Raw genomic sequence first — 26,112 nt, forward strand, 5'->3', positions numbered from 1 at the left:
TATTTGTGTACTGTATGTGTTATATATGTGTTATCTATATATCTATATCTATATTTATGGGGCAGCGCAGTGGTTAGCGCATGTGCGGCACAGTTCTGAGGTCATGAGATCGAACCTTCCTGTGTGGAGTTTGCATGTTCTCCCCGTGATTGCGTGTGTTTCCTCCTGGCACTCCGCTTTCCTCCCACATTCCAAAAACATGCATGTCAGGTTAATTGGCCGGTCTGAATTGTCCCTAGGTGTGAATGAGCAAGGGAGTTGTCTGTCTCTGTGTGCCCTGCAACTGGCTGGCAACCAGTCCAGGGTCTCCCCTGCCCACTGCCCAAAGACAGCTGGGATGGGCTCCAGCACCCCCGCGACCCTACTGAGGATAAGCAGTGCAGATAATGGATGGATGGATGGATGGATGGATGGATGGATAGTATTCGGATAACATTACAGATTCCATTTTTCAACTGGTAATGAGTAACTATTGGATTACATTTTAAAAGTAATGCTCCCAACCCTGCACGCCGCACAATTTGAAAATCAAAGACTTCTATGCAATAAAACGCGGTCGTTATTTTCACTGCACATAAAGAAATCGGCTTTGTCTCATTATTTACTTTGACGGTAAACCGAGAGTGGCAACAAACAGCCCGGAGCGCCGTTCTGGGTATGGGCACAGGAGTCACGTATGTGAAGCCGAGTTCCGCTTCATGTATCAGCGAGGAGTTTGACGCCGCACATGTACCGCAGCCTGAACATTCTGAAATCTCCCGACATCAAATATTGAAGCGTCGCAATATCGCGCGGCAGACCGAGCTCAAACTCTGTCACCCCTGAATCGGATTCAATTTCTTTTCCTGCCCACCGATTGAGTCTCACACACACACACACACACACACTGGAAACCGCCACCGTTTTGAGTCGTACCAGAATACACTCTAACTTTTAAATGTAGGAGTCATGGTGAGTTAACATTAAATGTAAATGAATAACGAATGCGTAAGGTTGACATCATAGGTAACAACATGTCATTGTTGCGAAATGTAGGCCGATAATAACATCGCACTATCCTCTCTTTATTGTATTGTGAATCTTCAGCACATCATATTTAAGCCGTACTCTCTACCTCTCCCTGCACATCCAGTTCATACTCAATGTACAGTGTTATATAAGATATTTCAAGTTTAAACTTCAGAAGACCCTCAAAATAAAGAGAGAAGACATCAATGGATTTTGAACTTGCAAGGGAAACCGGGAGAGGTGCCTTCGGATAAGAAAATTCCATTCCCTCCTAAAGCCCTGAGCTTTACCGTTTCATAAAATCTTCATCAAGGTTACCAAAAGAAGATCAGCCCTAAAGGGTGTGAAATTCAAAGAACAGCAACATCATTGGCTGAAGATATAGTCAAAACAACAAACAACAGTGTGCAATAATAGTCAAAATCAAGAACTGGTATCCCATAAAATCTCCTTTGCAGGTGTCCAATATTGAAAACAGAATAAACGTATGTAGAGCAAATAAGCCCAGCATAAAAACTGACCTCCACCTTCTTTGTGGTCCTCTTTCGGGTGGTCCTCTTTGGAATGGATGGAAAGATGGCGTCCCCTTTTGGACAGTTCCCAAACGTACCAATTCACCATGTACCATAATGGAATCTGATAACATGAAGTTTTGAATGTAATTAAAACGTCTATGGCTATGCATTGATAAACTAATGTACTCACTGTACGTAATTATGTCGATTGGAGGGGCATTCTCAAGTTTAGAACATCACGCAAATGTCTCACTTCTTTGGCCTTCTATTTCAAACACCATCACCCGATACTGCGAGTATCAGATATCTAAGACCACGCCCACAGAGGCATGATCTGGTCGGGCGTCACTGGTCCATATAAAAAAAATTGGCTGAGCGATAACCGCCAGAGTGGTGAGCGCGTGTGCGGCACAGTTCTGAGGTCATGAGATTGAACCTCCTGTGTGGAGTTTGCATGTTCTCCCCGTGTTTTCGCAGGTTTCCTCCCACATTCCAAAAACATGCTTGTTTGGTTAATTGGCCGGTCCAAATTGTCCCTAGGTGTGAATGAGCGAGCGAATTGTCTGTCTCTGTGTGCCCTGCAACTGGCTGGCAACCAGTTCAGGGTGTCCCCTGCCCACTGCCCGAAGATAGCTGGGATGGGCTCCAGCGCCCCCGCGACCCTACTGAGGATAAGCGGTGCAGATAATGGATGGATGGATGGATGAATGGATGGATAGTTTTTTGACAAGTTCCAAGCAGGCATATCATTGGGCTTTTTACCAAAACTGTCGATTGCCTGTTTTAGCACAAAGGTAGCACACAATCAAAAAAGAGTGTTGCTGACGGTAAGAATCCATCTCAATTGTGCCTACTGCAATTTGTGGAAGATGATTTGAGCTGTGTCGGCACACAAAACATGGACAAAATCTCAACACTGCCTGCTCTCCAGTCCTACATACCATCCTACTACTCCTCCAAATGTTATCACCGCATTGAAGAGCCGCGCGATTCGTCCAAATGCATCTTTTTGTGAATTGCCGTAAGCACACAAGTCGGGAGGCATCGTGGAGAAAATGACGATTCTCGTTGAAGTAAGCACAAAAAAGTCAACAGCTGTCAAAACTGAGACTTCATCCCAAGACTGCCGTTTTCGTTTCAAGCAGTCTAGTTTTGACAGCGTAGCTCAGCGCTGTCACTTTCGACTGTCAAAAATCTGTTTAAAACTATCATGTGTGTTTTGGTAAACATTTGAACGGATGACAGCGCTAAAGCACTGACTATGTTTACATGCAACATGTGACATTGTCAGAGGTGGGTAATAACAACTTACATTTACGCCGTTACATTTACTTGAGTTGGGACTTTTTGTACTTGTAGGAATATCTTTTAAATGACTATACTTATTACTTTACTTGAGTAGATTTTTAAAGAAGAAAGTGTACTCTTACTCTGCTACATTAGCATATATTGCTGCATGTGCTGCAGGGACGTCAAACTTTTGGCCTAGCGTGTGACGTCATCCACTCCACTGTTGCTAAACTACAACACAGCACCCCGAGGCCATCCAGTTAATCTGTTAATAAACAACAAAAGGATACTGCTGGAAGTGTGAATTTCCCTACGGGGATGAATAAAGTATTTATCTATCTATCGATCGATCTATCTATCTATCTATTGAAGCTTTTACTTAAATCCCCTCCACAAGTTACGCGTCTCTGTGTCTCTGCTAAGGCCAAGTCATGTTTATTTGGATAACCCCGAATCACAAAAGTTTTAAAGGGCTGCACAGAACACAGATTATTACAAACCACGGATTAAAACCAACATGAGGGCAAAGAAAAACTCAAAAAGCTCAACATGAGGAAAATGAAGAAACTTAGAGAAGGGACTGCACATGAGGTAATCCCCCTTCCAGGATGACCAGGCTGCAATGGATGTAGCATTAACAAACAATAAAATTTAAAAATAAAATTCGAAATAATTAAAGTATAATATAAAATACAAGTTAAATCAAAAGGATGACCAGGTTGCAATGGATGTAGCATTAACATATAATACACAGATATTCTCAACGTGAAATATAGGTCATTCATATGCTATAGAATAGAAGTGTGTTTTAAGCCTAGATTTAAACAGTTCTATGAGGTTACAGATCGAATCTCAAGGGGCAAACCATTGAGCAACACCGTGGCCCGAAAAAGAGTGGAAAAAATGAGGCAGAAAGCATGACACAAATTAATCAGTGGAGTTTGGGCAGGTTTGAGGTCATATACCCGTGACTCGGGTAGGGTCGGGCTGTATATCTAAATCCATATAGATGGATACAGCTGTAGCATTTTTTGTGGAGTCAGAAAATAAATAATTGAAAAATTGAAGGACTAACCCAACCATTGTTATCCGGATTTTAGCAGTCAGACAAGACTATCCGATTATGGAGGACGTTTACATGGCTTTACATCATCGAACTACTGGCAAAATTCTGTTTCTAATCTGATTATATCCTACACGTAGACGTACCCCCTGCACCTGATGACATTGATTTCTTTATATTTTGAGTTGTATCGTTCTGTTCTATCATTTGTCAAGGTTATCGCGTCCGTCTGGGTTCCAGCACGGATAAGAAGGACACGGGCCGCCTCCACGTGGACTTCGCTGAGGCACGGGACGACCTGTACGAGTGGGAATGTCGCCAGCGCATGATGGCCCGGGAAGAACGGCACCGGCGCAAAATGGAGGAGGACCGACTACGACCGCCTTCGCCGCCACCCATCGTGCACTTCTCCGAACACGAGTGCAGCCAATTGGGCGACAAGATTAAAGGTTTGCTGAACAATAATGTTTTTGTTGTTCTAAAAATCATGGCCCGTGGGCCATTTGTGGCCCGACACGTCATTATTTGTGGCCCCCCAGTCAATGCTGAGCGATGCATACCTGCCAAGTACTACGGTTTTGCCGTAATGAGTACGGTTTTCTTGAACCCACTACGGTGTTACGGTTGGATCACAAAAAACTACGGGTTTCCCCTTAAAAAAATTTTTAAAAATAAAATCGTAAAAACATTGCACCGGAAGATGGAGACAAAGTACAATTTCAAACCAAAGTCTATTGGCGATGCCAGAATCAACTCCTTGCCCTGAAGAATTCTCGCGCCGGCGTGATGAGGGGGCTCTATCATGGATGCAGTGCCAGAGCTAAGGCTAAGCGGCTAGCGGCGTTATGAGTCTTCGGTGCCGTCCGTAAATATGAACTCTCTACCAAATAACAGACTAACTGGCTGTGCTTGTGAAAAACAAAGCGCACAGTAAGTGCAGTTTGCTGTGTATTACGGAAACGTGGATCACGCCTAGCATCCCAGACGCTAACGTGGAGCAACCGGTAGCTACCGGAGCTAACACGAGGTAGTGTATGCATGGGCACAAAGATTTAAGCACGTTCATCAATGCAAATAAATGAATTGGATCTCTTTGTGAAGTTGTCGTATCACTTTGCTCCTGCAGAGGGCGCCTTGAGAATGTTTATATAAAAGTATCTTACTTTTTTTTAAAATAATTTTTGGAGGGAAATTACTTTATTACAAACAAAGTGGGCGTGAAACTGTCAAACACTACAAAGTAAACAACAGAACAGAAAGTGCTGCAGAAATACAGAAAAAAATTATATAAAAATTTGTGATAAAATATGTAAAGTAAAAGGCAAAATGATAATGATGACATGTTTATCCAAACACAAGAGGCAGACTTTTTGTTTTGTATCAAGTCCAAATATAAAATGATCTTTGGATGAGGAAGGATACGATGTTCACCACAATCGCCGTCTGTTTCAAAGCTGCCTCATACGTTGCGTTAACGGGATTCGCTATGTTTGAAGTGTGTTCCTTCCATGACGTCACAGCTCTAAAAGTTTATTGCCAAAATCGGTCAACTCTCGGAGTAAATTTCCAAAGTCCCCCGGCGTGTAGAATGTTTTGCAACAAACCTGCATGATTTTTATGAGGAACACTACACATTCTGTGCCTTATCGAAAAAGAAATTGGTCTTTTAAGGCCGTGTTTACAATTCATCAGTTGCCTTCAGATGAAGGAAATACCGCACTTCTTTTGAGTCATTCCCCTTCGGAGGTTTTGATCTCCAACAGGAACGACTTAAATCCATCAAGTTTGCCATCTGTTTCCAAGGCCTTCTCCTCCCCGAGCGTCGCCTCCTCCTTTCTGGCCGAACAAACACGTTTCCCTAACGAACTCCGACACTCACGGCTCCTCTTCCGTCTACCCGATAACAGGACGCCCCTCGGCTTGAAAGCCGCTCTCCATCATTGCGCCTTTTGCGACTCTCATCTCTGAGCACAGGATTTATTTTTAATCGCTCGGCCCTCTTTTGTGAAGTGACGTTGAAACTGGGAGGGGGGAGCAGCAGGGAATTCCTTTTTTCCTGGAACAATGGCTGCTATTGATGGCAACAAGCTCACAGATGCACCTTACAAGCCCACAGTCTATCATTGACCCCCTTCCCAGCCTTGCCTACCCCTCCTCTCTCCTCCGTGTATGCCATTTGTCATGTGTACGCTTGTGTTTTCCCTTTCATCCCGCAGGCCAGCTTTCCACTCACTCACCTGTGCACTTTGTTTCATTTTTCATCTTTTCTGCAAAGCCCCCCCAACACACACCCCGCCCTTCGCTATTCTCGTTGACTGCAACTTCCATCAAACTCGCAGGCCAGTCGGCATCACAGCCGAGAAGCCCATTGATTTATTTTTTAAGCGCAATAACTTTGAGGTAGGTGAGGTGGCCCGGCAGCTTTGTTTCATATTTTCTGTTAGCGCTCCCCAGGCCCTCTGGGATATTTTGTTCAGTATCCAAGCAAGAACACTGTGTTTTTTTCCAAACGACAGCATCTACACTCAGGCTGTTTTTTTTTCCTACAATTTTTTAGTACATAGAAATATTTTCATTTTTCTGATATATTTTCGGAGCGACCGAATGCCACCAATCTTCTATCGTTTACCACAAGGAATTTATAGCACATTACAAAATACTTTCCTATTAAATGTATATAGTTCCAAAAAGAATGGTGAAACTTTACAAATAAAGTTTAGCAATATTCATTTTCTCTCTTCTAGAACACATGTGTCTAACCCGGGGCCCACCACATCATTGTATGAGGCCCACGAGACAATGCTGAGGAGCACAAGAGGAGAAAAATGAGCCAAACAATGAACTGCAGTTTTAAATATGTTCACTGATTGTCGCTAAAGCCAGGAGCCACACACAAGGCACCCACTGTAGCTGCATCTTCTGACTACCATTAAATTCAGGACGATAGAGCACTCCTGATTCAAAGTTGCTGCATACATTTAAGGAAGCAACTCACCTTTGTTTTTCTCGAAGCTGCACAAGATCTCAAAAGCCATAAAAATACACTCATTCACGTCCATTTCTTGAATTGAAGAAAAAAATTCAGCTGCAAAATGTCTTGTAAAGAAAAGAAAAACATTGTGCCGCAACCAAGACACTCGTTTGCACACTGTATCCGCAGTTGTCGAAATGCGACTAAAACATTCTTTAAAAAAAAAAAACTCAATGTACTGTATTGACTAAAATTCAGGAGCCTGATTTGATACTTTTATTTAGAGTTGCATTATCAGTCACATGATTTTAAGCTCTCCCATCCCCTGCGCACATGACAAAATGATAGAGAAGAGACCAAGTATTGCTACTACAGAAGCTGCCCTACCTACAAACGAGTTCCAGACGATCGTTCGTAAGTTGATTTTGTTCGTAAGTCGCTTCAGTACTATATTTTGTATGGAATATATGTTTAAGGTTTATATAAGTATGTTTAGAGCTTGTATACGCAACCTGTATTGTTGTGTACTCAAAAAAAATCATAAAAAAATATCCTCTATAAAGATAAATAAAGTTAAGTTTAACTTACTTTTGGAAGATGAGCTTCAAGAGTTAGGCAACTTCCTCTTCCGTGGTAGAATGTTGCTGAAAAAAAGTGATCCAACTCTTTTCTCAACCGCATTAAGCTTTTTTATTCCACTTTCATTTCAAAAGAAACGGCTCACCTCTTCTTTACACTTTCCACCAACCACTTTGAATGGATGCCCGAGATAATAATAAAAATTCTCAAAGTTGTTAGCGTGCTGGAGATACAGTATAGTATGTTTACACACAAACTAGGAAGAGGAAGCCGGATTTCTTCTTCGGGGTGGATGCTCGGTTACCTCTCACAGCGCCACCACACTCTGTTAACGGTGGAAAGAAGCACTACAGTAATATCCTGTACTCGGAAAAAGGTGCACAATACAAAATCTAACTTACAGCAATGTCTGGATATTTTTCGACATCCCCCAAAAAGTGTTCGTATGTACCATTATTCGTAACTCGAATGTTCGTAAGTAGGGAAGTGTCTGTACTACGTTAAACAAATCGTATGATTCAGTTTAAAATCAAATGGTATTAGTAACTGACGTTTGTTATTTTTAACATTAAAACAACTGGCGTTTGTTCTTTTGACTGCATGCATGTATTTTTAATATTTTAGCGCTATCTGGCATAATACAAAGCCTTAGTATAGTGAAATATACACGTATAAAATGTAAAATGCATGAAATTTACTCGAAGCAAGTCAAACTTTCTCGTTTATCCGTCTGATGTGCTTTTTCTTTGAATTTTTGTGCGTCATGGAGGTACTGTCTTGATACACAAGGTTCGTTTTGCAAACTTTGCCAGTCGTCTCAGTGTTTCCCATAGTGCTCACTTGTGCTGCTACCGCCGTCCCTCCCAAACCCTTCCCCCGCTGCCCAGGGTACAAATTAGTGTCAACACAGACGAAACCACGCATATCAACCAATTAATCAAAAGTGAGAGGCCAAAAAAACATGCAAGTGAGCACGCCATAGCGTTTGCTGTAATTTATATAATAAAATAGCTTATTTTGATTGACTTCATAGGCATACATATTTCGAAATATGATTATATATTTTTTTGATGATTCAAGTTTTTCAGACTAGCGGGACCAATTAAACCCTGGCCCGCTAGAGACTTTCAATGATATCCGAAACATTGAGTCTTTTTATTCGCCATACCCAGGCTAAATGAAGTTTTTGTCCGAGTGTTGTTGATTCCGTCATTGCGGTATGTCTCACTGTTGGAAAAACGTGTCTGACGACAATAATCAGCAATGGAATTCTTTGTCGACTATTATATACATTTGCCAGCTAATCCAACCCTCCAGGTCTCTCTCACCTTGTTTATTTTTTATTTTTTTACCTCAACCAGACGACAGCAAGTTTGCCGAAGCGGTGCGCGTTCTACTGACGTGGCTGGAACGCGGCGAAGTCAACCGTCGCAACGCCAACAACTTCTACTCCATGATCCAATCATCAAACAGTCACATCCGACGCCTGATGACGGAAAAAAGTCAGCACGAGAAGGAAATGGAGGAGGCCAAAGACAAGTTCAAGACGGCGCTCTCGGGCATATTGGCTCAGTGTAAGTTTCAAAATTCATTTTCTTGCTTTCTGCTTTGATGTCAGTTGTAAAGTACGACGACTTAACACACAAAACGTACAAGGCAATAACATCTGAAGATCGGAACGCTGCACAAAAAGTAGGTATGTTTCATTTTTTTGCATATCACTGCTTGTCAATGGTAGACAGTGACTCATGGCAGCAGGTGAAGGCAAGGTATTGTTGAAACACAAAGTCTAATTTCTTTATGTATTTCTCTGATCAGAATCCAATTGGATAATCAAAATAAGAATGTAAAAAACAACTATGTAATTAAGAATGTAAAAGCTACTATATTTCTGGACTATTAATCGCTTTTTTATTCACAATTTTATTGTTCTTTTGACACATTTCAGAGTAATGTTTGCTGTCCGATAAATCGGCCCTAAAAGTTTTGTTAAAGACTTACTTAATGAGTACCCTAGTTTTCCGACTATAAGACGCACCATATTATAAAGCAGTGTTTTTCAACCAGTGTTCCGGGGCACACTTGTGTGCCGTGAGACCTTGTCTAGTGTGCCGCAGGAATTTGCCCAATTTTATCTTTCCAAAATATCAGGCCATTATTCAGTATTTTTGCTATCTTCAGACGAGGAACTGTAACAGTCATCCATATCAGTAGGTGGCAGTAGATTTGTATATACTTTTTATATACTAATCTGATCTGCTCATGATAGATGGATAAATAGATATTTTATTCATCCCCGTAGGGAAATTCACACTTCCAGTAGTATCCTTTTGTTGTTTATTAACAGATTAACAGGATGGCCTCGGGGTGCTGTGTTGTAGTTTAGCAACAGCGGAGTGAATGACGTCACATTCAAGTCCAAAAGTTCGACGTCCCTGCTGCTGATGGAAATCTTTGTCCCCAGGGTTACACCACCTCGTGTTCACATAGATAGCGAGTCCACCTCCTAGTCTGTCTTATTTGGTAGAGAGTTCACATTTATCATGAGGTAGCACATTACATTTAATGACTTAATTTGTTTAACATAGCGGTTTAAGATTGCACTGCAAAAAATAAAAGCTTATCATTGTTTTTTATATTAAGTATTATTTTCTTCTTTTTATATACTAATTATCTGCTTATGAGGTAGTACAGTGAAATATTTGACAAAATTTCCAGTCTACCTTGGTTCAAAAAGGGTTGAAAAACACTGTGATAAGGCGTACCTTCAAAAATAGTCAGTTGTTAAATATTGTTCGTATGTAAGGCGCACTGGACTATAAGACGCATTTCATTAAAACTAATATGAGCTGTGGTTGCATAAAAATTCAAAAGGTTCTGGTCTTTAAAAAAAAAAAATAATATATATATATATATATATATATATATATATATATATATTTTTTTTTTTTTTTTAATTTTTTTTTTTTATTTTTTTTGAAAGACTCACCTACTCAATAGAGGTTGTAATTATATATATACAGACCGCGAAACTCTGAAGCCGCGAAGTAGCGAGGTCCCACTGTACTCATTTTTGTTGTTAGGGTTGGCTATATTTTGAGTTATTTTTTAAATTTACTCTGCTGCATAAGCTTTAACAGTGTCTGAAATAACGTCTGCCCCGACGCCCGGGGCGAGCATCTTTTACGTCGGGCGTACAACTTACACAATGTCTCTGCCCGGGTGGCCGACAACTTTTTCAAGAAAAAAATAAAATTAAAATAAAATTGATGACGCTACAAAACGTAAATGTATATTAAAAGCATTGTGGAAAGAGGAGTTCACGTGGCTTGCAGCAGACGACGCAACGCAAACATTGCATGAATGAAGATGAGTAAATACAGGTACATACTGATGGCAGATGGAAAACAGCCATGTCATATACATGCAATGAATGTTATAAGTAGATTTACAATAAACTTAATTTTAAAGTGTTGTTCTGTTATATATTCTGATTATCAATTCCTTAATACTTTGCAACAATAGGTTTTTTACGATTAGTTGTCTTATTGGGTTTCAAGTTGTGAAAAATGGGGCAGGCAACTTTATGGCTGGGCAGGCAACTTTTCAGAGTACACTAACTTTTTGTCATGAGTTTCAGACATTAAACATTATAATGTGAGGACTGCACTTACTTTGGTGACAAACTGTCTCATTTCTAGCATTTCAGTTCTCTGTTTGTATCTAGTTTCACGCGATATAACCTTTAGGTTGTCCGCTAATATTGTTTGAAAAACATATTTGCCCTAAAAAAAATTGCTAACGGTATGCAAACACCATCTGTTTTGAAACGAGATTTGTATTTTAATCACTTTAGGTAACGCAGCACCAAGCTCATATTTGCAGTGCGATACTAAAGCGCATTGTTATTGCAGATTATACAACTGGCGGTGCCGAACAACCTGCAGAATAACAATTAAAAAGTCTCCGAAGCAATTCATATTTCCGACTGGAGAGCTTTCCTTGCCTTTGATATCGATCACAAGCCATCACATTACACAGCGCGGCGGGTCACGTTATTGATCTTTCGCTCGCCGCTCCACGCGCAAACGTGCTTGTGATCCGGCACGCTAGTATCGACGTCCCTCCTGTGTGCTTAAGGACGCTTGGGATCGCCGCAAAAGTCGAGTTTGTCCCTCTTGTTATAAAAGCGAATCGTGTCCTTGATGAGTCATGGCTGCAATGCAGGCCATTGTAGAGAAAATAATAACTTGTATGCACAGTATTTGTTCCTTTGTATATGGGTTATAAGGCGCACTGCCAAATTTCTGGCCGAATTGGGGTTTTTATATGCGCCTTGTAGTGCAGAAAATACGGTAGCTCTCAGCTTCCAAAAGGTTGGTGGCCCCTGCTTTAGGGAAATCCGATGCTTTGGCATCTCCAGGTAAGGAAAACCTCGCACACAAACACATTGAGTTCTTTTAGACCCCGATAGTTGACTCCACTCTCTCGCTCCTCTGCTCCCTCCCTCCTATCTTGCCCCATGTCCTTTTCTCTCTGTTCTCCGGATGGTTCTCTGCTATCCTCACCCCCGATTTCTCCCCCTTTCTCCCCCCCGCTCTGCATCCCCGCCGCAGTTGAGCAGATTGTGTCTGTATTCCAAGCCGCTTCCAAACAAAAGGCATGGGACCATTTCTCCAAAGCGCAGCGCAAGAACCTGGACGTGTGGCGAAAGCAAGCCGAGGTTGGTGACGCTCTATTGCTTCATTACATTTAGTTGAGTGTCGCAATTGCAGATCGTTACATATCGCAAGGCACGTGTTAAACCCATGGCCTGTGGGCCAAACGTGGCCCGCCACATCATTTTAAGCAGCCGGCGAGACGCTGCTAGGAGAAGCACGAGAGAAAATAGCTGCATGATGTCAAACACTGACTTGCAGTTTTAAATATGTCCACTGGATTTTGCCAAATCTTGTTGACACTCGAAAAGCACCAACTGAATTTGCTGACTACCAATAATCAGCCAGGGAACATTGAGGAAACCCAATTCTGATGTGATTTGACTTGAAATAAAAGTCCCAGATGTGCTGTCTAAGGCAGTGCATAAGATACAAAATTGAAAAATAGCACCCTGGTGTCTATGCAGAAGTTTAAAGACGGTGTCTATAACTTCAAAATATTGTACCGGCTGACCCCATCTTCTGGCTGAAGTCATCAATGCTGCTTTTTTTGTTGCGTGTGTAAGTACGTGAGTTCCTTAGACTTGCTCAAATAAACTATTCCCTTTTCATCTTTTTGTGGGTTTGGGTTGGCATTTGGACTGTAATTTAAATAGTGATTTCTTACTTTCACCATTTTCATCTTGGAATAAAAAAAACACCAGCGAGCACATGTAATCACTCCCTTCTGCCCCCATTCCCCAGCCTCCTTTCCACCAATAGGACAACAGATAGTGGGGATGATTTTTTTTTTTTTTCATAAAAGCTCTTTGAACTCAGGTGGCCACTGTTTCACGCCTATTTAATAGAGGTTGTAATTAATTTCAAAGTATTTAGGGGAACTTTAAACTTCGCACCTTACCTTTAAAAAAGCTTTAGCTCCTTTCTGTAATAGATAATGTCTATTAGAAATAATATCTAGAATACATTATTACTATTAACCTCATGCGAAAATGGCATTACTGACAATAATTGGTTTTCAAGAAAAGAATAGTGGCTTTTTTTTTCTCCATTATTAATATGGATACCACCTCATCAGTTTATCGAAACGATTGCTAACTAGTGAATTTCTAATGAATTCATAGGACACATTATCAAAGAAATACTAGATTTTGAAATGATATAGTACGTGATAAGGGTCTTAGATCAGTACGACCACCATCGCATGCTAGTTATGTAAGTAGATCAGGCCACTATCGCATGCCAACCATTACATTATTAAATTTAAAAGGTTAATTATTCCAATATCGATACATTTTATAAAAATATGAATGACTAAGACCTACCTCCCATGCATAAATAGTTCAGTAGTGCCATTTTTGTTCGAGGCTAACGATATGAAATCTAGCAGTGAGATTCCCAAATTCATAAAAACATAGAAATATAGGACTTTTAAATGATTAAATCAATCATTAAAATCTGTTTTTGTATGCTATTTTGTCACTTGCCAGTTAAACAAACTAGTAGAAATTAATTCAATGGTTAAATTACACATTAACAGTCGATAAACACGACAAGAGATTAGATCTTAATAAAAGAAAATATATTGAATAAAAAAAAAAACTTAATAATACTTTAATAAACAAACCTTACATCAGTGAACCATGATTTCCTTGTAAGTCCCCTAAAAGACGCCCAGCTCTCCATATAAGGCACACGTTTTATGCCATTAATTTACTAGTCTGCCCTCCGTATGTTTTTTTTTTCTGACATTGTGGCCCCCGAGCTAAAATGAGCACGACATCCTGCTGTAAGTCTTTATTTTTTGAATGAAATGATTGTTGAGGTGCAACTCAAATGGTGAGCATTAAAGAATCCACGTGTGACAGTAAGTATTTGAAATTGGAAAATGAGATCAAGCAACAGGATCATCCTGATCTGAGGTAACACTACTATTAAATTCAAGGATTTTTAAATACACCAGAATCCTGGGATACGTCTTTAACCTTTTCTGAAGTGGGGGTCGTAATGTGAAATTGCTATATGGCAAAATGATTCAATTGAAAAAATGTGTTCATACATAAGCCACACTGGACTGTAAGGGGCAACGTGTTAAAACTACAGTAGGGGAGCGAGGTTTGCAAAATGTATTTCATAGACTGTGAATAAAAACCTGTATATTCATATATACACCAGGGGTCTCCAACCTTTGTCAAGCCGAGAGCTACTTTTTAATACTAATGAGCGCGAAGGGCACCCAGTTTGACATGAATTTCTTAAATAGCAACTTAGCTAGATGGAGTGCTATATGGCTAAAAAGTAGCTTAATAGTTAACTAGAAGGGTTAACAGGTAAAAAAAAAAAGGGGGGGGGGGGTAAGATAGCTAGCTAAAAGAGTAAAAGCCAAATAAATAGCTAGATTGGTTGGTAGGTTGGTCGGTCGGATCCCTCAACGACTGGGGTCGCAGGGGCAACATTTCCTGTGGTGTGTCCTGGGCAAGTATAGCCTGGTGGCGCCCATCCCTCTCTAGGCCAACATAGCAAGATAGAAAGCTTCAAACAAAGCTAGGTTGCTAGCAAGAAAGGAGGCCGATATTTAACTTGATAACGAGCAAAAAAGTAAAATATTAGCCAGATAGAATGCAAGAGAGTAAAAAGCTAGCTAGATCGCTTGCTAACTAGCTAAAAGAGTAGGAAGATAGCTAAAAAATCTAAAAAGGGAGCCGGATAAATAGCAAAAAAATAATAATAATAATAATTTTGGGGGGTCATTCCCCTCCCATTTTAAAAACCATAAATCAGAATTAAGTTTGTTGTATTTCCTGTAGAATAAATCAATGCAAAGATGAGTAAATACATTTGTTTAATACACAAATAGATTCTCATTCTACTCTTTCAGTTAATTGCTAACAATAGCTAGAATCAATACCTGAATAAAAAAAGGGTCTATGAACCCTATGAAATTGATTATTTTTTCTTAATTTGAATATCTAAAATAACTTATCATGTTATTACTATGTTGTTACTATGTAATTACCAAAATAATCATAAAAAATAGGGTTAAATAGACTCAGTCGACCAATGACAAAAATCATTTTACAAGAAAATCCCAATGATCAAGCAGTGGTGAGCTATTTTCAGAAAATGTCCGCGAGCACCTCAACTGTATTTAGGGGCACCCTGATGGCCTGCGGGCACCACGTTAGACCCCTGCATTGTGTTTCCTTCATTTTGCCTGTTTCATTTCCTTGTGTAAATGTCCAATGTGATTCAAATCCATTGAAAGGTCACTTTAGCTTTTTTTTCTCCCCCTCCAAAGGGACTTAATGCATCGTAATTACGGGTTTGTTTTGAATCCCGAAAGCAGTTTTTGTTCGTGTTTTTTAACAAGTACTCGCGGTCCCCGCCGATACTCATCACTTTGGCGGCTGACGTTCCTTTGCGGATAAAATAAAAGGCGAGAAAATGACACGCCGCTTCCCGCTAAGTGACGCGTCGTTTGCGCTTTACGAGCATCGGGCGGAGCTCCAAGCCAAATAACGCTTGACACGATGATTGCGTTCTATCGGGAACAGAACGACCGGACGAGCTGAGTCAAACCGGCGACAAGCGGGCGGCCATCTTGCGACCATTCTGTTTGATTGACTGAGGGGAGGCGGAGCTTCGTGCTGCCTCTTTCCTGTTTAGGTGCGTGTTTGCAACAGGGCTGCAGTGATTAGTCGATCATAGAAATAATTGATGATGAATTCCGTTGTCAACTATTTGCGCCGGACACGTTTTTCCAACAGAGTGAGGCATCTCTACATGAGTATCATTTCTGCTTAGAGTCGCTCTTGCGCAATACCAACTCAACCAGCTACATACAGGAATGACGGCGTCAACATCAAGTACGAATACCAAATACTTTAAGAGTTTGGAAGCATCTTAGCCTGGATGCGACCAATAAAAAGACTACTTGCAAAATTTGTAAAGCAGACGAGTATCATGGCAGTACCTCTGTGATGCATGAACATTAGATTTACGTCGGACAGTTGAACGAAACGTCTCAAGCATAGGACACCAATCTTTCAAGTACTAACCAGGCCCGACCCTGCTTAGCTTCCAGAGTACTGACTCACCTAAGTAAAATTCAGGTACCATATTTCCCAGACTATAAGACGTACCTCCATCCAACCATCCAATATGTTCCCCTTATCCGAGGTCGGGTCGAGGGGGCAGCAACCTCAGCAGGGAAGCCCAGACCTTCCTACCCCTAGCCGCTTCATCCAACTCATCCAGCAGGATCCCGAGGCGTTCCAAGGCCAGCCTAGTGACTAGTCTCTCCAGCGCATCCCTGGTCGTCCCTGGGGCCTCCAATTTGCACCTTATAATCCTGTGTACCTTTTGTACACCAGAAAATACACTGGATAAAACAGGAAATGTATCGTTACAATTGAATGATACTGCACCCGATAACTGTTCTGCCTTTGAGAAACATACAGAGCGGTCTTTAAGTGCCATCTTGTGGTTAACATGTTAATTGTTTGTTGCTAAAAGGAAACAAAAGAGAAGCATAAAACTTCGACCCCATCTCAGGCCAACTTTGAAATGATCCCTGTAAATCCTCTTTTGTTGTTGCCTTGGACGATAAATATGTGACACAAGAATAAAACATTGATCAACTACTAGAATGATGTTTTCTCTTTATGGTAACATTCTGACAAAATTACATAGTATTGTTTGACCTGATGTTAAAAAAATACTTTATACGGTAACTGTTCTGCTTTTAATTTATTACTTGAAAATAATTATCGACAATTAAATATTTTTTTGTCCATGAAGCCCATAAACTGGAATTCATGTATGTGAATTTCTAAAGTAACAACTAATCACGTTATTGCTATGTTGTTACTATGTTATTACCAGGTTAATTATTTAAAAAAAAGTAGGGTTAAACAGACTCAATAAACCAATAAAATAAAATCATTTTTACAAGAAAATCCCAATGATCTGCGGGCACCTTAACTTTCCCTAGGGGCCACTCTGGTTCTAGATCCCTGCCCTAAAGGAACCAAAGAAATAAATTCTGAGATAAAATCCAAAGTGTTTTCGGATGTCATCAATAACAATAGTGGTTAAAATTTGGCGCTTTCGCCTCCGCAATTCGGGTTTGAATCCCGTTGCATCCAATGTTGGGCAAAAAAGTCCAATACTTATTGACTGCGTATTAACATGAAACCTCATTTATAATGTGCACCCACATTTCAAGTACTTATGGGCTACATGAAAAGTGTTGGTTTTACTCGAATAAATATGGTAATAATGTTCGGTCCCTTCTCAAGGTTTCTTCAGTGTTGAGTTTTTCCTTGCTCCAATGTAGGTTTTAGATCAGGGGATGGTGTGATGATAGTCTGTGGTTTGCAGTAGTCTGTGGTCTGTGCAGCCCTTTGAGACTCCTTGTGATAAAGGGCGTCACAAATAAACATGACTTAACTCATGTTGAGGTTTTTGAGTTTTTCCTTGCCCTCATGTAGGTTTTAGATCGGGGCGGCTGTAATAATGGTCTGTGGTTTGCAATAATCTGTAGTCTGCGCAGCCCTTTGAAACTCTTTGGGATTAAGGGCGTCACAAATAAACGTGACTTGATTTAATCATTTCAATAGTCGGGTACTAGTCGAGGATTCAAATATTGGTTCACTGCAGCCTTAGTTTACACGCAGCAGATGTCCATACCTATCTGCAGGTGTTTGCGCGTGACCATTTCCGTCAGACCGCACGAGAAAAAATGTCAGGCGACAGATGGCGGAAAGTTTGTTTACTCTCGGGCACTTTGTTTTAAGCGCCTCTCGGCACTTTGGGAGAAAGATTTGATCCGGTCTGTTGGTTTTGTGATGACGGCAGCGTTTTTTTTGGATTTCTATTATTCATACTGTAAGGAGGCACGCTGCAAAATAGATAACTGCCAGGAATAAGGAATTAAGAGTTTTATTTTTAAGTTTTCTTGGGGGGGGTGGTGTTACGGTTACGAGTCAGCAATGTTTGCATTGAAAATGTAATGTCGTTTTTTTATTTGATTAAAAATTGAAACACGAATTTGTAAAAAAGTGATAAACTGGTATTCCTGGTATTATTATTATTATTATCATTATTTATTTATTTTCTATTATTACTATTAGAAAAAGTAAAAAATCATGAATCATTACAAAATATGCTATTAGTAGATAGATAGATAGATAGATACTTTATTCATCCCCGAAGGGAAATTCACTTTTCCAGCAGCATCCCTGAGCTGAGAACAATCGAAAATAACACGGGAGCTGCTGGAGTGGCTGCCATTCGTGACGGCGCCGGAGAAACGATTCAATTTGAATCATGTACAAACAAACAAACAATTGAATCATGTACAAGAAACGATTCAATTTGAAAACCACATATTAATGAAATAAAGTATAATATTTAGGGGATTCAAAATTAAGTGTATTCAAGAGATTTATTTTATTAAGATTTTGCAGAAAACCGTTGCAGCCTGGTCATCCTGGAAGGGGGATTACTTCATGCGTGGTCCCTTCTCAAGGTTTCTTCAGGTTTTTCCTTGCCCTCATGTACGTTTTAGATCAGGGGATGGTGTAATAGTCTGTAATTTGCAATAATCTGTAGTCTGTGCAGCCCTTTGAGACTCCTTGTGATTCAGGGTGTCACAAATAAAAATAACTGGGTATATTGATTTATTTTGTAATCGTGTTTCATTGTTTTATTGTTTTTGTTGTTTGCCCTTTTGAGTTGATATAGTTTCAATCTCAACTCATCAAAATTAAATGAAAAAACCCAATTAGAAAACATATTTTTGAATACAGCTGATTATTAAATAATTTTTGAAGGTATTTATTTTGATTGGAAACTCATCTCATTAGCCGTACCGCTTATCCTCATTAGGGTCGCGGGGGGGGGCTGGAGCCCATCCCAGCCATCTCCGGGCAGTGGGCTGAACTGGTTGCCAGCCAATCGCAGGCCACACGGGGACAGACAACTCACTCGCTCATTCACACCTAGGGACAATTTGGACCGGCCAATTCACCTGAAATGTATGTTTTTGGAATGTGGGAGGAAATCGGAGTGCCCGGAGGAAACCCACGAAAGCACGGGGAGAACATACAAACTCCGCACAGGAAGTCTGGAGCTGGATTTGAAGCCACGCAGGAGGTTCCCATGACATGAACTGTGCCGCACAAGCGCTAACCACTGCGCCGCCGTGCTGCTGATTGGAAACTATTGTCTTTAAATATATTTTAAATTACATGTTTGAGCGGATGTTTCCTGTTTATGGAAAGAGAATACATGGACAGAAGAACATTAACATTCAACATGTACATGTACTTATTTCATAAGTGCATTTGTGTCTATTTTCATCCATTGAGTTTTGACGGTGTCTTTGTTTTTTTGTTTTTTGCAGGAGATCCGAAACATGCACAACGAGCAGCTGATGGGAATCCGTCGCGAGGAGGAGATGGAGATGTCCGACGACGACATGGAAGAGACGCCCGACAGCAAAGACTCCGAGGACTCGGGTATGCCTTAAATAAATTCCGTAAAAAAATCATTTAAAAAGAAAATGTTCATCTCATTATCATTTCTAACTAGTTTTATAAATCAACCATTTAGTTGGTTAATTGATTCATTTATTTTTTTTTTTTTTTTGTTTCACGAGGAAAAAATCCTTATAAAGTAAAAAAATATATACTTATGAGCAAAATGCTCTAATTTTAAGCGCTATCGTTTTTATTTATTTATGCATCCATTTTTATACATATTTCTTTCTTTTTACCTGGAAGGAAAAGGTTGTAAAATATAATTGAAAAAAAAAGAAAAGAAGAAATAATCGGCAAAACTATCTCGTTTTAAATATTATTTATATTTTTCTTAGAAAAAAAATAGTTCGAATGAGCTCAAGTATCTTGATTCATGCATTTATCTATTTTTTTAAATTGCTTAAAAATGTATTTAAATTTTGTAATAAGGCCTGAAAATGATTTACCAATCAATCAAATATGTTTTCTTATTTAAAGAATGGCTTTTCTTCATTTTAAACTTTAAGTAAATTAAAAAAGATATGTTGTACCAGCTCGGTGGTTTTGCGGGTAGGGCGCCCGCCATGAGACTGGGAGGTTGCTGGTTTGAACCTCGGCCGGGTCATACCGAAGACTTACAACATTGATACCTATTGCCTCCCTGCTTGGCCCTCGCGGGGGTGCTGGAGCCCATCCCAGCTATCTTTGGGCAGTGGGCAGGGGACACCAGTCACCTGACAAGTATGTTTTTGGACTGCGGGAGGAAACCAGAGTGCACACGCTAGCACGGGGAGAACATGCAAACTCCACACAGGAGGATCAATCTCATGACATCAGAACTGTGCCGCACACGTGCTAACCTCTGCGCCGCCGTGCTGCCCTATATATATATATATATATATATATATATATATATATATATACATATATGAAACCCTGTGACTTATTTTGTTGCTGCTACATGTTATCGCGCAGTAGTCAAGATACACTATTCTTCTTAATTGACAAACATTGCACCATTATTATAACTTAGGTCTCCTGTGTGTATTTTGCATGTTCTCCCCGTGCATGTGTGGGTTTCCTTCGGGCACTACGGTTTCCTCCCACATTCCAAAAAAATGCATGTCAGGTTAATTGGCCGGTCCGAATTGTCCCTAGGTGTGAATGAGCGAGTGAGTTGTCAGTCTCTGTGTGCCCTGCGACTGGCAACCAGTTCAGGGTGTCCCCTGCCCACTGCCTGAAGATAGCTCGGATGGGCACCAGCACCACTGGGACCCAACTGAGGATAAGCGGTGCAGATAATGGATGGATGTTTGATTGATCGATTTTTAATCAATTGACAGTCGGAAATAGCATCCTGTTTGTTTTGCAGTTTAATTTAGTCATCACAGTTTTCCCCTGTGCTTGATTGAAGGCCAATTTCTCTAGACAAAAAAATCAAATGGATCGGTGACATGTTGGCAAAATAAATAAACCATTTAGTCACCTGTTGTGCAAATAAATATAGCATGCATTTTAAGATTTTTGCATTTGTTGCGTTCGATCTATCCCCGCCATAAACACCTTTCGAACTGGGTCAGGTTTTGCAGATGAGACGTTGAAAGTGGGTGCAAGCTGCCAGCAGCTGTCAGCCCAGGATAGAACAAGGAAACTGTTTTTACAAGTTACAAAAAGGGAAGGTGTCACTTCATCTGCCGTCCTTATTTTAACGTCCTACTGGTTTCGTGATTCAGGCTCTTTGATAACACCTTCACTAATCAGCAAGGTGGTTGCCACACTGCTGCATCAATTCTACCTCGATTTTTTTCTCTCATTTTATCATTTTTTTTTCATTATTTTCCTTTTTACGGCCCCCCTCTAGGCAGCAAACTGAATTGGCTGTCCCTTTTCCTGCCTTGCACATTGCTGAATCCAATTGTTTTTGTCCATTGTTTATACCTCTCCTATTTCAAAATCAGTTCACGCTCGATTTGAAGTCGACGTTTATTTAAAATACAGTCATAACTATTCAAAACAGCTTGCTAATTAAAAGAGAATTAACAGAAAGGAAGAAAAAAACATTTAATTTAAGGTATTTTGAATTAAAACGTCGACTGCTAGAATTGTTTTACCATTAAGATTGTTTGATGTTATTCCCCATCAAGAGCGTTGATTCTTTATTTTTTAACTTCTCTGGCATTCCATCCAGGCAGCTTCGGGCTTTGAGTTAATGCTTTAAGGCGGTTTTAACTTGAGTTAAGTTTGAAGCTGCTTTAAATCAAAAGTATGCAAATATAAAGCAGGTTTGAAGGTTTATCTCTACGGTAATTCTTTTAAATGTTTAAACAATTGAAGCATCCAAGCAACTTAAACTCTTGCTTTAAAGGTACTAAATTAACTCAAGAGTTAAAGTTTTCCATTGCTGACATCAATAAAACTGGAAGTTACTTTAACTTTTACATTAAAGTAACTAAATTAACTCCGATTAAGCATTATAGTTGTAAGTCCAAAGTTAAAGCTTTAAATCTAAAAAATTCTGACAGCATTACAATTTGAAACAACTTTAACTCAATTAACTCTGAGTTAAAGCTTTAAATTTATAACCCCAGAGTTAAAATGTTGCAGCTTAATTTTATAACATAATTAAAATTGAAACTAGTTTATCACTTGCATTGAAGTCACTTGATTTACTTTGCATCAAAGCTTTAAAGATTTAAGCCCAGAGTTAATACTTAAAAGTTTTAGTACCCGAGAGCAATAACATTTAAATCGACTCTAACTCTAATGGTAGAGTAACTAAATTACCTCAGAAGTAAATCTGGAAATTTCTAAACCCCGAGTTTAAGCTTCAATTTATAAAGTCACTAAATTCTGAAGATACTTTAACTCTTACATTAAAGTACTGTAACTCAATTTACTCAGAGTTAAAGCTTTACATTTCTAAACCCACAGTTAAAGCTTCAATATCTGACATCAATCAAATTCAAACCTCGTTAACTCGAGCATTAGAGTAACTACATTAACTCTGTGTTAAATCTTTAACTTTCTAAGCCCGGAGTTAAAGCTTCAATTTCTGACATCACCTAACTTTCATCTGAATGCTCTTGGAAATATCGAAGCAGATTTAGCTAACTAAATCTCAAGATTTTCTGTGGCAGCCCATCATGGCAGCAAACCAGTCTGAAAACTAATTATGCAAATATTATACTTATTTTCCATTTTTATTGACACCAATAATCCATGTATACTTCGCTGAGAATGAATTACTTAATTTTCCAAAATATTTCATTGCAATTCTTACTTCTTTTCCTTTTTTTTCATGGCAGCCTTTCCAGGCGGCAGTTTTCTGCTGTCACGTGGATAACTTCGACCTTCCCATAACTTTTTATTTTTGCTATTTGCTGAATTGACATCTTGACTAATCAAGATGGAGATTTATGCAAACCAAGCTATTGACCTTACCTTCCCAGCCCATCTAGTTATCCCACCATGCACATGTAGTATGAACTCCATCATGCACCTCTTCAAATGTATACAATTGCAGCAAATTACTTAACTTTGGCAGCCCATCTAGTCAGCCACTATGGTAATGAGCCCACGCTGTTTAAATGTTTCGTTTTCTCACCTGGTAGGTGGTTGCCGGTTACCATTTGACCAACATCATCCTGACCTCTCTGACCCCTCTACTCCTTTAGGCAGCAAACTCCAAAATAAAAAATCTATACAATTTCGCATACATTTCTTCAGATTCATTTAAATAAAGCAATTTACTTAACTTTGGCAGCCTGTCTAGTGAGTCGCAACGGTAACAAACGGTTGATGTCAAATGTCTCGTCTTTTCACCTGTGTTGTGCTTGCTGGTTACCATTCAACAAGCTTTTTTTTTTAACCATTCAACATATCACCCAGCTCTTACTGACCCCACTACCCCTTAAGGCACCAATTGATGAGTTGACAGACTCCTGAATAAAAATACTACAATAAGATCGGCCTGCAAACACATCTAGCATGAACTCCATCAAGCACCTCTTCAGATGTATACAAATGAAGCAATTTACTTCACTTTGGTAGCCTATCTAGCCACTATGGTAATGAATGCAACTTCTTTAAATGTCTCGTCTTCTCACCTGTGTGGTGGTTGCTGGTTACCATTCAACAACCTTTTTTTCTGAACTCTTAAGCACATGGCCTAGCCCTTTCTGACCCCACCACCCCTCTAGGCGCCAATCAAGTAATTGACATCACTTTGGCAGCCCGTGTAGTCAGCCAATATGGAAATGAGTGCATGCTGACAAAATGTCTAGTTGTCTCATTTATGTGGTGATGGAGGTTTCCATTAGTTTTTTCTAAACCCTTCAACACATCACCGAGACCTCTCTGACCCTTCTACCCCTCTAGGCAGCAATCAATAAGCTGCGTCAAACTCCAGAATAAAAAAAATAATAAAAAAAAAACAAGATCCACCCCCATGTGCATGCAGAATGAACTTCTTCACGCGCCTCTTAGGATGTATTCAAATGAAGCAATTGACTTCATTTTGGCATCCCGTCTAGTCAGCCACTATGGAAATGAGTTATTACTGTTTGAATGTCTCGTCCTGTCGGTGACCAGTTCTTTTAAACCCTTAAACACATCACCATGCCTTCTCCTTCCCCACTAGCCCTTTAGGTTACAATGGATAAGTTACGTCAGACATTCCAAGATAAAATAAAACGATAAGATCCGCCTGCTTGCATCTGTAGCATGAACTCCATCACGTACCTCTTCGGGTCGATAGCGTCCACCTGTTAAAAAACAAACGCTCTAAATCTGCCCAAGCGTTTGACACGTTTCAAATCCATACTTCTCACATCTCGTACCTGCCCGACCTACAATCGTGCCAGACGCGTGTTCATTAACAGTCCTCATGTGGAATAGCTCTCGCGTGTTGCACTTAACCCCAAGAGCGTTTCCCCTCCTCACCTCCTCCGAGCTTCGGCTTACAATAACTCGTCCTCCGGCTTCGCTCGATAGTTCGGGTCAAATGTCCGGTGCACAGAACGCCGAGGGTTTAGACCGCCTTTTCGCTTGCCGCTAATCTAATGTTGATGACGGGTCATGAGTAATATTGAATTGGATGCGTCGAGCGATCTGGGAAATGAAAACAGGGATGTGTTTCGCGTTATCGTTGTTTTGCAGATATTCTTTGCAAATGAGCCAGAGAAAAATCATGAAAACCATTATTCTTGGTATCCACCCACAGTAATGAGAAATTGGCTGCTTTGCTAAACCTTAAACCAAAATTTATTATTTTTATTGATTTTCTTTATTTTTTCGGCATTGGCTGGCAAAATAGTTTAGAGACAATTGATACATTCTGTGCCAATGACGTTAGTCGACATCAATCCTCCATTTTTTTTTCATTGGTTTAGAAAATATCAAGTGATTTTAAATTTGTCCATAACAAGCTATAAACGTTAAATGACTACTGTAATGCCTCGCGACTTCGTACTTCACGATCTCAGTGAATCACGGGTCAAAAGATATTTCGTGATCCATTATCCGGTAGAACAGCTCTTTTTTGCTGTTCTGTCCACTATAAAGTGAAATGCTTTCATGCAGCTGTAACCCATTACCCCTGATTGCTCATTGCAGGGAGCAGAAGGGCGCATGTTTTTCATGCTTTGAGGCTGGTTTGCCGTTGCTGTATTTCCACCTAAAATGAACTGCACTTGTGCGGCTGCGATCCACTACCCTCAACCCCATATTGCTGTGAGCGCGGATTAGCAGAAAGGACTTTTGCCAGGTGTAATGCCGTTTTGGCTCACCTTGAATGACCCGCATGGGTGTAGCAGTCCATTATCCCGAGTCAAATATTACTGACAGCAGCAGCCGACAGAGCGCTTTTGATTTAGATTTTTTTCTGGTTTGGGCCGCTTAAGCGTGCCAATGTGACCAGCCTAATATGGGCTGCACTTTTTTGGCCATGACCCACCCATTATTTGCATTAGACTAATGCCTAAAGCAGGGGCCAGCATAAAGCATTTTTTATAGGTTTAGGTATGCAATTGTGGAGCGGCTAAAATAAAAGGCACTGTTTTGTCCTTTTTTACAATTATTGCTGAGAGTGTGGGCCAGCAAAGCGCATGTTAAAAATAGGGGGGGTCTACTTTGTGGATTTTTGCATATCGTAGTGTGTTCTGGTCCCATGAACCACGCTAAACAGGGAATTACAGTATGTCTTAACTTGTTAAAAAAGCTATGTTAACGATGAATCTCACCAGGAAGTAGAATGCCTTGTTCACAAAAACCACCCCTCAAAAATATGATAACATCAGATAACTAACTCTTAAAGCAAGACAATATATTCAACCCTAAAAACATGCAACAAAAATAGCTTAAGGTCCATGGGGATATATGCCTTAGCCTTTTTATATAAAAATAACAAGCATTAATTTCTATCACAGCCCATCTAGGCTGGAACTGGCTGGCTGTGCCTTTTTTCCCGTTGCTCCCAAGTTGTCATATCTGTTCTGCTTTAAAGCTT

At 40.0% G+C, this 26,112-nt stretch overlaps 1 protein-coding gene and 1 long non-coding RNA gene across 5 annotated transcripts in view; one reads left to right on the forward strand and one right to left on the reverse strand.

Annotated features, from left to right (window-relative positions):
- The window catches only part of enox2 (ecto-NOX disulfide-thiol exchanger 2), a 307,278-nt gene that overhangs the window by 258,547 nt on the left and 22,619 nt on the right, over positions 1–26,112 (forward strand). For all 4 annotated transcript variants that reach the window (XM_088343564.1, XM_088343563.1, XM_088343566.1 and 1 more), the window contains 4 exons: positions 4,092–4,325; positions 8,788–9,000; positions 12,043–12,149; positions 19,493–19,607. In XM_088343564.1, coding sequence (XP_088199690.1) covers positions 4,092–4,325; positions 8,788–9,000; positions 12,043–12,149; positions 19,493–19,607 — 669 coding nt within the window. The remainder of the gene's footprint in view (positions 1–4,091; positions 4,326–8,787; positions 9,001–12,042; positions 12,150–19,492; positions 19,608–26,112) is intronic.
- Positions 22,891–26,112, reverse strand: part of LOC148360130 (uncharacterized) — a 32,843-nt gene continuing 29,621 nt past the window's right edge. The window contains exons 4-5 of the long non-coding RNA XR_015851287.1: positions 24,446–24,716; positions 22,891–24,370 (exon numbers count right to left, since the gene is read on the reverse strand). This is a non-coding gene — a long non-coding RNA (uncharacterized LOC148360130). The remainder of the gene's footprint in view (positions 24,371–24,445; positions 24,717–26,112) is intronic.

The sequence above is a fragment of the Urocampus carinirostris genome, chromosome 9, assembly GCF_059441175.1.
Source record: "Urocampus carinirostris isolate Australia breed hairy pipefish chromosome 9, RoL_Ucar_1.0, whole genome shotgun sequence".
In the NCBI taxonomy this organism is placed as follows: domain Eukaryota; kingdom Metazoa; phylum Chordata; class Actinopteri; order Syngnathiformes; family Syngnathidae; genus Urocampus; species Urocampus carinirostris.